The sequence below is a fragment of the Lepidochelys olivacea genome, assembly GCF_965140295.1.
Source record: "Lepidochelys olivacea isolate rLepOli2 genome assembly, chromosome: 23".
NCBI lineage: Eukaryota > Metazoa > Chordata > Testudines > Cheloniidae > Lepidochelys > Lepidochelys olivacea.
The window spans coordinates 1,136,161-1,148,356 of record NC_140433.1 but is presented as its reverse complement, the minus strand read 5'-3'; the positions used below and the strand labels follow the sequence as shown (position 1 = coordinate 1,148,356).

At 59.3% G+C, this 12,196-nt stretch overlaps 1 protein-coding gene across 3 annotated transcripts; it reads right to left on the bottom strand.

Moving 5' to 3' along the window:
- SERTAD1 (SERTA domain containing 1) lies at positions 1-8,807 on the bottom strand. Of its 3 annotated transcripts, none has more exons than XM_084612455.1 (2): positions 8,618-8,807; positions 1-1,478 (listed from the first exon to the last, which is right to left on the bottom strand). In XM_084612455.1, the coding sequence occupies exon 2, from the start codon at positions 1,472-1,474 to the stop codon at positions 731-733; it is 744 nt and encodes a 247-aa protein (XP_084468581.1). In that variant the 5' UTR covers positions 1,475-1,478; positions 8,618-8,807; the 3' UTR covers positions 1-730. The 3 variants fall into 3 exon arrangements, with proteins under 3 accessions (XP_084468581.1, XP_084468579.1, XP_084468580.1); XM_084612453.1 differs by lacking the exon at positions 8,618-8,807 and adding an exon at positions 6,117-6,284; XM_084612454.1 differs by lacking the exon at positions 8,618-8,807 and adding an exon at positions 2,411-3,647.
- Positions 8,808-12,196: the final 3,389 nt, after the last annotated feature.

Sequence of the window (12,196 nt, the reverse complement as noted above, 5' to 3'; positions counted from 1 at the left end):
TGCAGAGCCAGGGGTGTTATTTTCCTTTCAAAGCAGTTCACAGCGGCTTTTCAGGTGCTTCCGACACTTTCCCCGTCGCTCAGACAATAAGTTATTTCCAAACCGTTCAGAGCCCAACCTGGGATCCACCAAGGGCCAGGAAATGGCCTCTTACCCTCCTCCCAGCCACGGCTCATCTTGCTATGATGGGGGGGGGCTGGGGGTGAGACCGGGGGGGCAGGGCACTGGGGAGGGGCTTACTGAACATGTTGCCATTCTTGGCTCTTGCTCTTGGGCCAGGGGTTACGGTGGCTTTAAGGCCCCTTTGTGCTCCCTGTATTCTGAGCTCTGGTGTCAGTTAGAGCAACCTCAGGGCTGCTCTAACTGATGCTTCTCCCCCTATGGGCCCCAGGGGGCAGAGAACAGCCCCAGGACAGTGTGCTCCAGCCATGCCCCTGATCCACCCCCTACATCAGGGGCTGGGAGCAGGGCCCTTACACCCGCTCTGCACTGACCAGGGAGACCCTTACGCATGGGAACCCTCAGGGGGCCGACGCCACCCCAGGGCATGGCAGAGGGGCCCAAGCCTGACTGAGAATTCAGGCCGAGGAACATGGGGCCGGGTCTGCAGCAGGTATCAGCCGGCTCCACTGACAGTGCCGGATTTACCCCAGCTGAGGATCGGGCCCCTGGTAAATTAGTCATGGGGTATTTAATACTGTCAGCCTCCCTCTGCCCCCCACCCCTGCCCTCAGAGCGCGTGTCCCCCCACGAGCACGTCCATCAGGTAGTCCAGGTCGCTCATGTCCAGCCGGTCCTCGGCGCCGGCCAGCGCCTTGCTGTCTGAGTCCTCGGCGCCGGAGAAAGCCTTGAAGCCGGAGAGGCTGGTGGGCGACCACAGGTCGCAGTCGTACATGGAGGTGTCGATGTCCTCAAAGATGTCCTCCAGGCCGTCCTCCAGCAGGGAGCCGGCTGAGCTGAGCAGCTCCAAGGGGCCCAAGCAAGGGGCTGAGGTCCGAGCCAGCTCCTGCTTGGCTCCAGACTCGCTGGCCAGCAGCTGCTCCTCTTCGGGCCGGGCAGGGCTCAGGACCTCCACCTGGCCCAGGTCCTCCAGGATGGCGGAGATGGAGGCGTCCCTGGTGGAGAGGAGGAGATCATCCCCCTGGTTGTCGGAGGGTGGCTGCCGGCAGGGCTCCGACCCACTGTCCCTAGAGTCTGAGGCAGGGGCAGGAGAATCCACCCCGGACAGGGCCTTGGGGCTGTCTGGGGTCACTGGCCCCCCGGCCTCCTGCTGCATCTGGTCCTGCATCCGGCGCAAGGTGTTGGCCACCAGCACCAAGTGTCGCAAGTTGGGTTCCACGAGCCGCAGGCTCTGGTGCAGCTTCAGCATGGAGATGTTGAACAAGGAGCTGGCCGGGGCGGCGCCGGGGTCCCGGGGCTCTGGCTCACCGCCCTCCATCTCCCCCCGCGTGCGCTTCACGCCTTTGGCCAGCATGGGTCTGCAACAGAGACGGGAGCCGTGAGTTCCACCGGCCTGCAGCCTCAAGCGCACCCAGGCGCAAGGCCCGGCCGCCTGACCACAGGGCGCCGGACTCCTGGGTTCTTTCTCCAGCTCTGGGAGTGGAGCTGCATCTAGTGGTTAGAGCGGGGGGGCTGGGAGCCAGGACTCCTGGGTTCTCTCCCCAGCTCTGGCAGGAAGTGGGGTCTGGTGAGCGGGGGCAGGGAGCCAGGACTCCTGGGTCCTACTCCCAAGTGTTGTTATTCAGTCCCAGCAATCTAGCCCCAGTGGACACAAAACCAGGCAGCTGGGGGTCACCTCCATGAGCAGGGGCTCCTCCAGCTCTGGTTGTCCTGGTGACGCAACACCCCCCAAGGGAGGGGGATTAGCCTCCTGGAGCCATTGGGCAGCCCCAGTTGGGGGAGGGTATTTAACTCCTCCCTGCCCATTCTCGCCCCTCTGAGACCCGCTCCTGTGTCCCCAGTCTTGGGCTGCCATGATCCGTGAGCACTGCCCAGTCTTTCCCCTATGGGGCAGGGCAGGCCTGGGAGCCCCACAGTGCAGATGGGGGCTGAGGCCCAGAGACGCTGGCCCAAGGCTGCAGAGTGTCTGTGGAAAAGCAGGGGAGCTGAACTCAGGTCTGCAAAGCCCCAGGCAGCTGCCCTAAACACTGAACCAACTGCCCCACGGCTAAGGCCCCAGCGTAGCCGGGCCTCAGGGACGGGGCTGACTCGTGAGCCAGTTTCAGTTTATGCCACACTACTCAGGCATGTTCTAGTGGTTAGAGCAGGGGGGCTGGGAGTCAGGACTCCTGGGTTCTATCCCAGCTCTGCCACAGATGCCCTGTGTGCCCATGGGCACAAGACCCACCCCCTTTCAGTGCCTCAGTTTCCCCCCTCTGTCACCCCAGGATAGCAGCACCAAGGGACTCACCTGAGCTGTTGTCACTAAGCTGCAGATGGGGCCCCTGCGTCTGACAACCCGTCCCCTCCGGGAAGCGAAAACCTTCTCCCTGGAGATTTAACCCCAGCTCCCTACAGCGGAAGAGGGGCCCACACCCCTCTCCTGCAGGCCGACACCCTCCCTCTGGAGCTCTCTTCCCAGGCAGCCGGGGAGGAGACGGGATCCGGCTCAGCCTCCCCCAGCCGAGGCCTCCCTGCGGTTCCTCCCCCTGCCGGAGCTGCCAAGGCTGGAAAGCTCCAGAGAGGGGAGTGCGGGAGAGACACCAGCCCGGCCCTTAACTGGCTTGATCCCCGCTGGCCTGGGGGTGTCAGTCAATAGTGAACTATACAGCCTGGGGGTGCCTATACTGTCCTATAGAGCCTGCCCTTCCTAAAGGGGGGGTTGTTCAGTTCCTGTGCAATGGCATTGTATAGGGGACGTGGTTGTATAGCTTTGAGCACTGGGCCATATGGGCCCTGGAAGGAGTCTGAGTCCCCCCACTTTTCCCCTCCTCTCCCCGAGTTCCCATGAGGGGTGCCCGCACCCTCCAAAGCATAGACCCGAAGTGGGGCCGGGGATCTGCACTTCTGGCTGTCACGGAGTCCCCGGGCGATGCTCTGGACCTGCTCCCTACGAAGTCCGGCAGGACTCTGTGGGAGTCTCCTCTCTGGGAGCAGCCTGTCTGCAGGACACACAGCTCCCCCGGCTTCCCCCTTCCTGGGTCTGACCTCGGAGCATTCAGCCTCCTCTGCCCCTCCCTGCGCTTCCCACAGCCAGTCCGCCCAGGCGGGGTCCTGGGGAAGCCAGAGGGTCCTGCCCCCCAACTCCGCAGTCAGACGGGACTTTCAGCCAGCCAGTAAAACAGAAGGTTTATTAGACGACAGGAACACGGTCTAAACCAGAGCTTGTAGGTGCAGACACCAGGACCCCTCAGTCAGGTCCATCTTCGGGGGGCAGGGAGGCCAGAGGCCCATCTGGCCCTCCCCCCATTTCCCCAGCCAGCTCCATCCAATGAAGTGAGCTGTAGCTTATGCTCAAATAAATGTGTTCGTCTCTAAGGTGCCACAAGTCCTCCTTTTCTCCCTCCAGCAATCTCCCCCAGAATCCCCCCGCCCCCCCCAGCTCCTCCTGCAGCCTTTGTCTCTCTCCCGGGCCAGGAGAAAACCTTTGTGGGGGGGGGGGTGTCAGCCATCAGTGGCCAGGAGACAGGGTGTCGGCCATTCTCTGCCTAGACAGCCTCACACTGCCCTCTAAGGCTCTGCAACGATCACCCTCCCTTATCCCACCACCTAGAGACTTAAGAAAGGCATAGGGGAAACTGAGGCACCCACACAATATTCAGAGAGAACATTAAGAACAGTCCCACGTCGTCACACTGGCTCCCCCAAACCAGTACTGGCCAAAGCCCCGGGGACACTGCCCCGCCCTGTCCCTTTGCCCCCAACCCAGGGCAGGGAGGGAGCAGCTGGGACGCAAGGGGGGTTTCCTGGCGCTCCCTGATGCCTGCCCAGGCCTGAGGCTGCCAGGCTGGGGCCAGGGCACCGTGCCAGGATCATGGCCCGTGGGATGCAGCAGAGCTGCTGTGCCAGAGGCGTCACTGCACCCCCTGTGCGCGCCACGGAGATGACACAACGTGACTAACGCTGCAGTGTCGTGCGGGTGACAGATGAATCACAGCCCATGGTTTCCAGGCACCTGCCTCCTAAGGGCTCGACACAAACCAAGCTGCTAGGTGCCAGGCGGGACCCAAGGCAGCATTCAAACCAGTGAGCAGGTCACAGGGCTGGTTCCATTCCCAGCTCTGCCCTGGGTGGCCTTGAGTACATCCCCTCCCTGTGCCTCAGTTTCCCCTCTCACCGTTGCCTACTCAGATGGGGAGCTCTTTGGGGCAGGGGCTGCCTCTCTGGCAGAGTCTGTGCAGCACCTGGTGTGATGGGCCCCAGAGCCTGATTGGGGCCCTCGGGTGCTACCTTAATATGAATTATTAGTTATCATGGATGTCGTATTATCCTCGTTAATCGTTGGTATTAGAAGCAGGGACCACTGCTACAAGGCACCGTACAAATGCCCCAAAGAACTATCAGTCGACGTACTGATACAGTATATGTGCACACAGCACCTAGCGTGACAGGGCCTTGATTTCCTACCGGCTGTTACCACGGTACCCAAGTGAGCTGTAGCTCACGAAAGCTCATGCTCAAATAAATGGGTTAGTCTCTAAGGTGCCACGAGTCCTCCTGTTCTTTCTGCGAATACAGACTAACACGGCTGCTACTCTGAAACAAATAGGGATCTTTGCAAAGCACTTCACAGAGGAGGCCACACATCCTCTCTCTTCTAGGAATGGGGAAACTGAGGAACAGGGCACCACAACTTGCCCAAGGTCACCCAGTAGGCCAGGGAGAGCCAGGGCTAGAACTCAGGTCTCCTAAGTCCCAGACAACTGCTCTGTCTTCCAGACCACACGGCCCATTTGCCATGGCTTTCAGCTGCAGCCGGCAGCACCTGGCACTCACTTGGCAGGGGGGCAAGTGGGTGCCCCAGGTACATGGAGAATCAGACCCAGAGAGATTTAAACATGTGCAGATCCAGGGCACCAGCCTGGCAGCTCTGGGAAGCCTGAACCCTCTTTGAGCAGGAGCAGCAGGACCCACTTGCCCCACACCCAGCCCCCTGGCAGCATGTCTTGGTCCTGTCCTGGAGCAGGTGAGAGGAGAATGAACCCTACCCATTATAATGTCCTTGCTCTGATGGGGGGCTTTGCACTTGGAGGTCTCCAGGCAACCTGCACATGATGTAGTGATGCCTACAGATGGGGAAACTGAGGCTCAGACAGGAAAGTCACTTCCCCAAGGTCATGAAAGAGAACCCAGGCGTCCTGAGTCCCAGTGCAGGGTCCTATGGACTGTGCCTGCCAGAAGAGCCATTCGCCCATGGTCTGTGCGCCCTTGGGAACCTGGACTGGGCCAGACTCCAGGGGCCCACAACTCCGGCTGCACATTGTTCCATGGCTGGAGGCTGCTGAGGAGCAAAACCGGCAGGCAAGGAAGCCGTGAGAACGACTGTGCCCCTCGAGCCAAAGCTCAGTGCCCGGAGCTGGGGAGGGGCACGGCCGGGTCTGATCCCAACCCCCTGGGCTTTCCTCCCCGGCCCAAAGGTTTCGTTTCTAAAGGGGGCGATTTTGTTTCCTAGGTAGGTTAGTTATTTTTCGCCCCACAGCCAGAATGGGGAGCTAGACACCCCAATGGTGGACGCTTGGCAAAGAGGGAACCCCCCCAGGGACCCCCCGACACCCCCATTCATCTGCCCCACTGCCCGGGGGTGCCGCCTGCTACCTGCCCCTTGCCGGGGGTCCCCAGTGCTCCATGCATTGCAAGGGGGGCTGCCCCTGTTCCGTGCCTCGCCCCGGGGGTCTCCCCGTTACCCCCCCAGGCCCGGGGGGGTCTGCCCGTTGCTCGGGGGGGGGCAGCCCCACGCGGCGGGCGGAGCAGCGGCGGGGGCGGGTGAGTCACGCAGCAGCCGGAGCCTCCTTTCCCGCCCGCCCCGGGTGACTCACCGGGCTCCGGCTCCCGGCCCCGGGCTCCCCCCAGCGGCCGCCCCGGGCTCCCCCCGCGCCCCGTCCCCGTCCCCGTCCCCGTCCCGTCCCGGGGCAGCGCGAGCCCCGCAACCAGACCCCTCCAGACCCTTATTTACATACCCGGATCCTCAGGGCCCAATCAGCGGGGTTTGGAACGCGCCGCGCAGCCAATCAGCACCCGGCATCTTCCCCTCCGGCTCCGAAACCGACTCGGCCACCGGGAATTGCTACATCTGCCCTGCTGCGCCAGGCCCCGCCCCTCCCATTGTCCGGGGGAGGAGGGGAAGCAGCGCGCCAGCCAATAGCGGGGCTCGGCCGCACGCCTCATCTGCATACAGTGGGCGGACGGGACTGAATCAACACAGCTGGAGGGCGGGGCGGGGCGAAAGGAAAGACCAAGAGGCCCTGGCCCACTGCCATCTGATTGGCCCGGGCCAAGCGGCTCATCTACATACAGAGAGCGGACGTGAGCGACTCAACCGAGAGGCGGGGCGGGCGGTTTGAGTGACAGGCCCGGCAGGGGGCGGGGCTGGGATGAGTTTGTCGGGGCTCAGCCTGGAGCTGCTGGGGGTGGGGTGGAGGAGGGGGGGAAGGAGGAGACCCAGGGCATGCCCCCCCTCCACTCCCCTGGCCCTCACCAGCCCCACTTCCCCAGCCACCTTAGTGCAACCAGCATTGGTCCTTAGACATGGATCTGCATCGAAGCCACGGGGCCCATCTACCCTGGTTTCCTGCGTCGTTCCATCCAGGGCGGTTCCAGCCAGTCCCCCCCACAGCGCAGCACAGCGAGGGTGAGACCTGCCGAGCCAGGCAGCCGCAGAGCATCAGGATTCATGTGATTTAGAGGAAGGTGAAAACAGCCATGGGGCTCAGAAGCGAAAGTGAAAGGGCCAGCTTTGCCCTGCGACCAGCTGAGCTGGGGTGCAAACAACCCCCAGGCAGCAGGTCCCCAGCATTGCACATCAGGCCCACGCCTTGGCCTGAGCCGCCTTCAGCCTTTTCCAATCATCACCCCTCTGACCGGCGTCATGTCAGCACCCCCAGCTCATTCCTCTCTGCCACACCGGCGCCCCAGGGCCTCAAAAACATCTCTCTCACCCCCGGAACTCGGCCCAACAAAGGTCTCCCTGCCCCCCTCCTCCCTCTACTATCTCCAAAGCAGACCAGGCCCCCAGCAGCCAGGCACCACCATATGCCTGGGAGACGGCCCCTGCTCTGGGAGTCCCCCAGGGATTAGACAGAGGGGGAGACAGAAGCACAGAGCAGGAGAGAAACTTGCCCAGGCACCTGGAGTGTGCCTAGAACCCCGCGCTCCCCGTTTCCCTCCCAGTGGCCCCATTCACTCGACCCTGCTGGGCGTAGAACCCCGTTCTCCCCGTTCCCCTCCCCGTGGCCCCATTCACTCGACCCTGCTGGGCGTAGAACCCCGCTCTCCCCGTTCCCCACCCAGTGGCCCCATTCACTCGACCCTGCTGGGCGTAGAACCCCGCTCTCCCCGTTCCCCACCCAGTGGCCCCATTCACTCGACCCTGCTGGGCGTAGAACCCCGCTCTCCCCGTTCCCCACCCAGTGGCCCCATTCACTCGACCCTGCTGGGCGTAGAACCCCGCTCTCCCCGTTCCCCACCCAGTGGCCCCATTCACTCGACCCTGCTGGGCGTAGAACCCCGCTCTCCCCGTTCCCCACCCAGTGGCCCCATTCACTCGACCCTGCTGGGCGTAGAACCCCGCTCTCCCCGTTCCCCACCCAGTGGCCCCATTCACTCGACCCTGCTGCGTCCAGGGAGCAGCTGAGCGGGTGGACAGAGGTGTTTCCAGGTGTGTGAAGCTGGTACCGCGAGGAGAGGCCATTCAGACAGCAGGCTACCTGGGCGGGGAGTGGGAGCAGGTACACTGATAGGAGCCCTGAGCCCAGCTGCAGGGGAAATGCGCTTCCAGGGGAAAGACTGCCCAATGCAACAGCCCTGCCGCTTTCCTGGCTTCCCGGGCCCAGCTCCTCGCTGCTACCTGAAGTGATTCCTCGGCCACCGGTGTTGCTTTTTCAAATGCCATTTTGAAAACACACCACATTTTGCACCAATCAGCCCGTGCTCGCCTGAGCTTTGTCAGAGGAAGGATGAGAGACAAACCCCAAGCCACCCCTCCACATCCGACCACTCGGTCCGCAGGGAAAACCTGCCCCCCCCTCCAAAGATGCGCTTGGGAGCTTAAATTCAGAACTCCCCTGGACGCTCAAAGCCATGGTCTCACCAGACGCTGCTTTTATGGTTCATTACAAACCACCTGCCACCTCCAAACCCTCCTTTGGCCTGTGACTGCAGAGGTGTTATTTACCCACCTCATTTCAAGGGGTTTCTTGCAAGGTGCTAACCCTCCTGCTGAGCAGTCCGGCCCGCCTTGTACGGAGCAGCGACCCCCCAGTCGCCCTCACGGTGCACTTCGTCCAGGCTGCAGCAGCTGGAACATGTCTCTGCCATCGCCCCCGGCCGCCCCGTCAAATAGATTACTTCCCCACCGTGTCTCTCTCCATTTGGGTTTTTAAACACGATCAGACCCAAGGCCCCAGGCCAGATCTCACCAGCTCCCCGCCCAGCAGACCAGGGCCCTCCAGGGTTAACTCACCAAGCTGCCGGCCTGACATTAACAGTGATGTGCCTGCTACCGGATCCCGTGCCAAGGGCGCTGGCAGCCCAGGCTCAGAGGCGTGGCAGGGCCGGCACACAAGTCGTTCTTTACTTTAGCGGAGTGGGAGCAACTTCGGCCTGAACGTTCTGGCCCCAGACAGGCTGTTCCCAGGCGCACCCTGAACGTGCAGTTACTGTGTTCGCGCTGCCCAGCTGCAGCAGAAAGAGCTTATCACTCTGCCCAGTGATTGCTTCCAGATGCTAGCAAACCAGCCGCGCGGCTGGGCAAAGGCAAAGACCAGTCCTTAGGAGACAGCCATTTCCTACCAGCTTCTAGACGGGCAAAATCTGAAAACAAACCACAGATGAGATTTTGGAAAAAGTCCCACAAATAGGGCAATTTCTTCCCTCGTCTTTACCGAGAGGCTGCTTCTCACTCACGGACAAGCCCTGCCTGGGGCCAGTTCTACCACAGTTTGTGTGCAAAAGGAAAGCAAATGTGAGGATGGGAGACCTACCGATTTGCTTATTGCCCAACTTCCTGCATGGGAGTCAGACAGGGTGACCAGACAGCCTGACAAAATTGGGGCTGTCCAGATTTTAGTTCTTTGTCCCGCGTCCCAACCGATGGGTCGGGACGCCATTTGTCCCGATATTGCGGCTTTGGCCACTCCAGCGGTTTGGGGTTTTTTTGCTTCCCACGTGTCCCAATATTTTGTCCGTTTCATCTGGTCACCCTAGAATTGGATAGTAAGGAGATAACAGAATTTCCTCCTTGCCTCTTGATCTCTGCTCTGTGTCCGGAAATCATAGGGCAGCTGTTTATTTAAAGGACACTGTTAGTCCAGGACCTTCAAAGGGGTGGATAGCACCAGGAGTTACACTGGGATATGGAGCCTTTCATTTCTAGGTCACTTGTTTTGTCCACCCAACTCTGATCTCCTGCAGAATATTGAGCAGAGAATCCCACCCTACCATTCCTACCAGAAGCCCCCTAGATATTTCAGTGAGAATGAAAAGGAGTGTTTCCCCCACCGTCTCTAGTCTAACCCCCAGTGAAATCCTGCAGCTCCCTTCAGACACTCCCATGCGATCGGCACACTGGGAAAGAAGAATGCTCCCTCCTCCATGGATCCGATACTCTTATTCACAAAGTAAAGTAAAGAAGTGTCCTGTTTAAATTAACCTCGCAGTGATAGTTTTGCCCGCATAGTTTGTTTCAACATGTGCCCATCTGTCGGAGCAGACAGCTACAGTCCCTTCAATCATGTTTAACAAGAGGGGCAAACAGTGTAAGACACTTTAGTTTAAACTGTAACAATTCAGGTACAGCAACAGTTTAATTATGCAGATCTGCATAAGGAGCATTTGCCCTACAGTTTCTCAGCAGATTCAGGGCATGTGCCACGAGTGGGTGACTTAACACTGATATTTGAATCCTTTATACCCAGATTATGGCACAATTTGAGCTTGTCAGGTATGAAAAACCATAATTTGCACCTTGCAAGTAATTAGGGATTGAAATGTGCACACACACAATGCTACAAGATAAATGAAGCTCACAGCTTTAGTTAAGGTCACGTAGTTTTGGTTAAGAACAAAAGCTACTAGATCTCCGTGTGCATCCACTTTCCCACACAGAGCCCTGCTCCGCACTCAACCCCAACTCGATTTAAACAGGAGTTTTCCCCGAAACTGCAGGGCATGCCTGGGAGTTCCACCATGAACGCAGCTTTCGCAGCACCTGGAAATTGCAACGGCCAGGCTACAGATCTCTGAACAGCACCAAGGATTTTGGGAGAAGGTGTCTGCTTTTTGTTCCGTTACCATCCGGCATCGGACAGGACAGAGTGTCCACCGCCCATGGCTTACAGTAAAGCAGATTAATAATTCTAACGCTGAACAGGTGCAATTCTACTGTGATCGCCCAGCACCGGCCGAGCAGTACACCAAGGAGATGGACATCTCTTCACACACGTGGCAAACCCCCCCGGTAACGCTTTATTTTCCAAGGGCACGTACATCCGGCATGAATCTCACATTTCAGTGTATTCTCCTGAAACATTAACACCCACTAGGACTTTGGGTTCCTTGAGTCCAGATTCCCAGGAGTGCAGACACCCCTACGATCAGCCCAGATCCGCTGAACACCTGAGCACCTTGCAGCTCCCAGGGAAGATGGCTGAAGCCGGGAGGGGGCCGAGCAGATCTGAAAATCAGACTCAAGGTCTAGTCTCTTGTGCGCGACAAGATGACGCTGCTTGTGTCAACTTCCATGCTGTGACTAATGAGAAGGCAGAACTCTGGCCAAATGCAGGCAAGCTGGGCCTCTCAAGCATTCTCAGCCGCCACCCCCAAATTTACACCCCAGAGGAGCTTGTAATATTCCCCGGAGCAACTCAGGCAAAGATCTCGGGGTACAGGACCAGAGCAACCCACGAAAACATTCCAGGCTTCCAAAAGAGAACTGAAACCGCAACTTGTAGCAGTGACTTGTGTGTGCCCAACTTGAGACCCCGTAAAGGGACCTGGCTAGAGACCGGGTAAGTCACGGCCCTCTCTGGTGTCTCAGCATTGGCCCCAGAACACAATGATCATGCCTGCCTCGTTTGGCCCAGAGGCCTAAGAAGAAATCATTAAAAATCACAACTGAATCTTAAGAAGTTTTGCAGTTCTCCACAGATCTGGACTGGCTGAGGGCAGAGCACCGAGGTTCCCACTGCAAGAGAAAACAGGCCCGTCGGTATTTTAAAAACCAGGCCAGTCGCTGCAAATGATTGGGTCTGAAACACTGACAAGACTTCACCCAAAAGCCTGCTGCAAAGAGCATGGAGCTCTGTGACGCTCGGGAAAATATTACAAACAGAGCCACAGAGACAGACTGTTACTGACTCTTGTGCAGATACAAGGACGTGGTTGTACATCGTACGTCACATATTGCGGCCAACAAATTGTGTCAGAAGAGGAATCCAGGGAACAGCCCCCCAATCCCAGCTGTTTGCCAGCTCGCTGCCTGAACCCAGCAAGACTGGCAGCTGGAGGCATGAGCAAGAACCAAGCGGTGGTCTCGGGGCAGAGGGACAGCAGGCCAGCAGCGAAGGCTCCGTAGATCAGCTGCTGTCACTCTGATGGTGTGAGTCTGCCCAGGACGAATCCCACGCAGCCGTGCAGCGCTCCTGCAGCCTCCTTGCAGGAGAGGGGTCGCACCGCAGCCCCACCCGAGAGTCTGAACAAGGACGAGAGATTAAAAGACATCTTGCTAAATGACTGTCGCTCAGAGAGACTCCCGAGAGAATCCCAGCCCCACGGATTCTATAACCCAAATCCCTCCCGATGCCACTTCGGGCAAGACCAGCCTGTTGTTAAAGAGGTAGCAAAGCTGGCTCCCAAATCTGACACCATACCAGGACATAGACCCAGCCGGCAAAGCCAGCAGCAAGTTGCGATGTGCAGGGCCCGAGCGTTACAGGCCTGTGCCAGAGAGGTGCCGATGGGAACCGGTTTAGCAGACCTCGTTACCAAGGCGGACGCTGCCCGGGAATTTCATGGGGGAAGGCGGCCAATGACCTGAGACGCC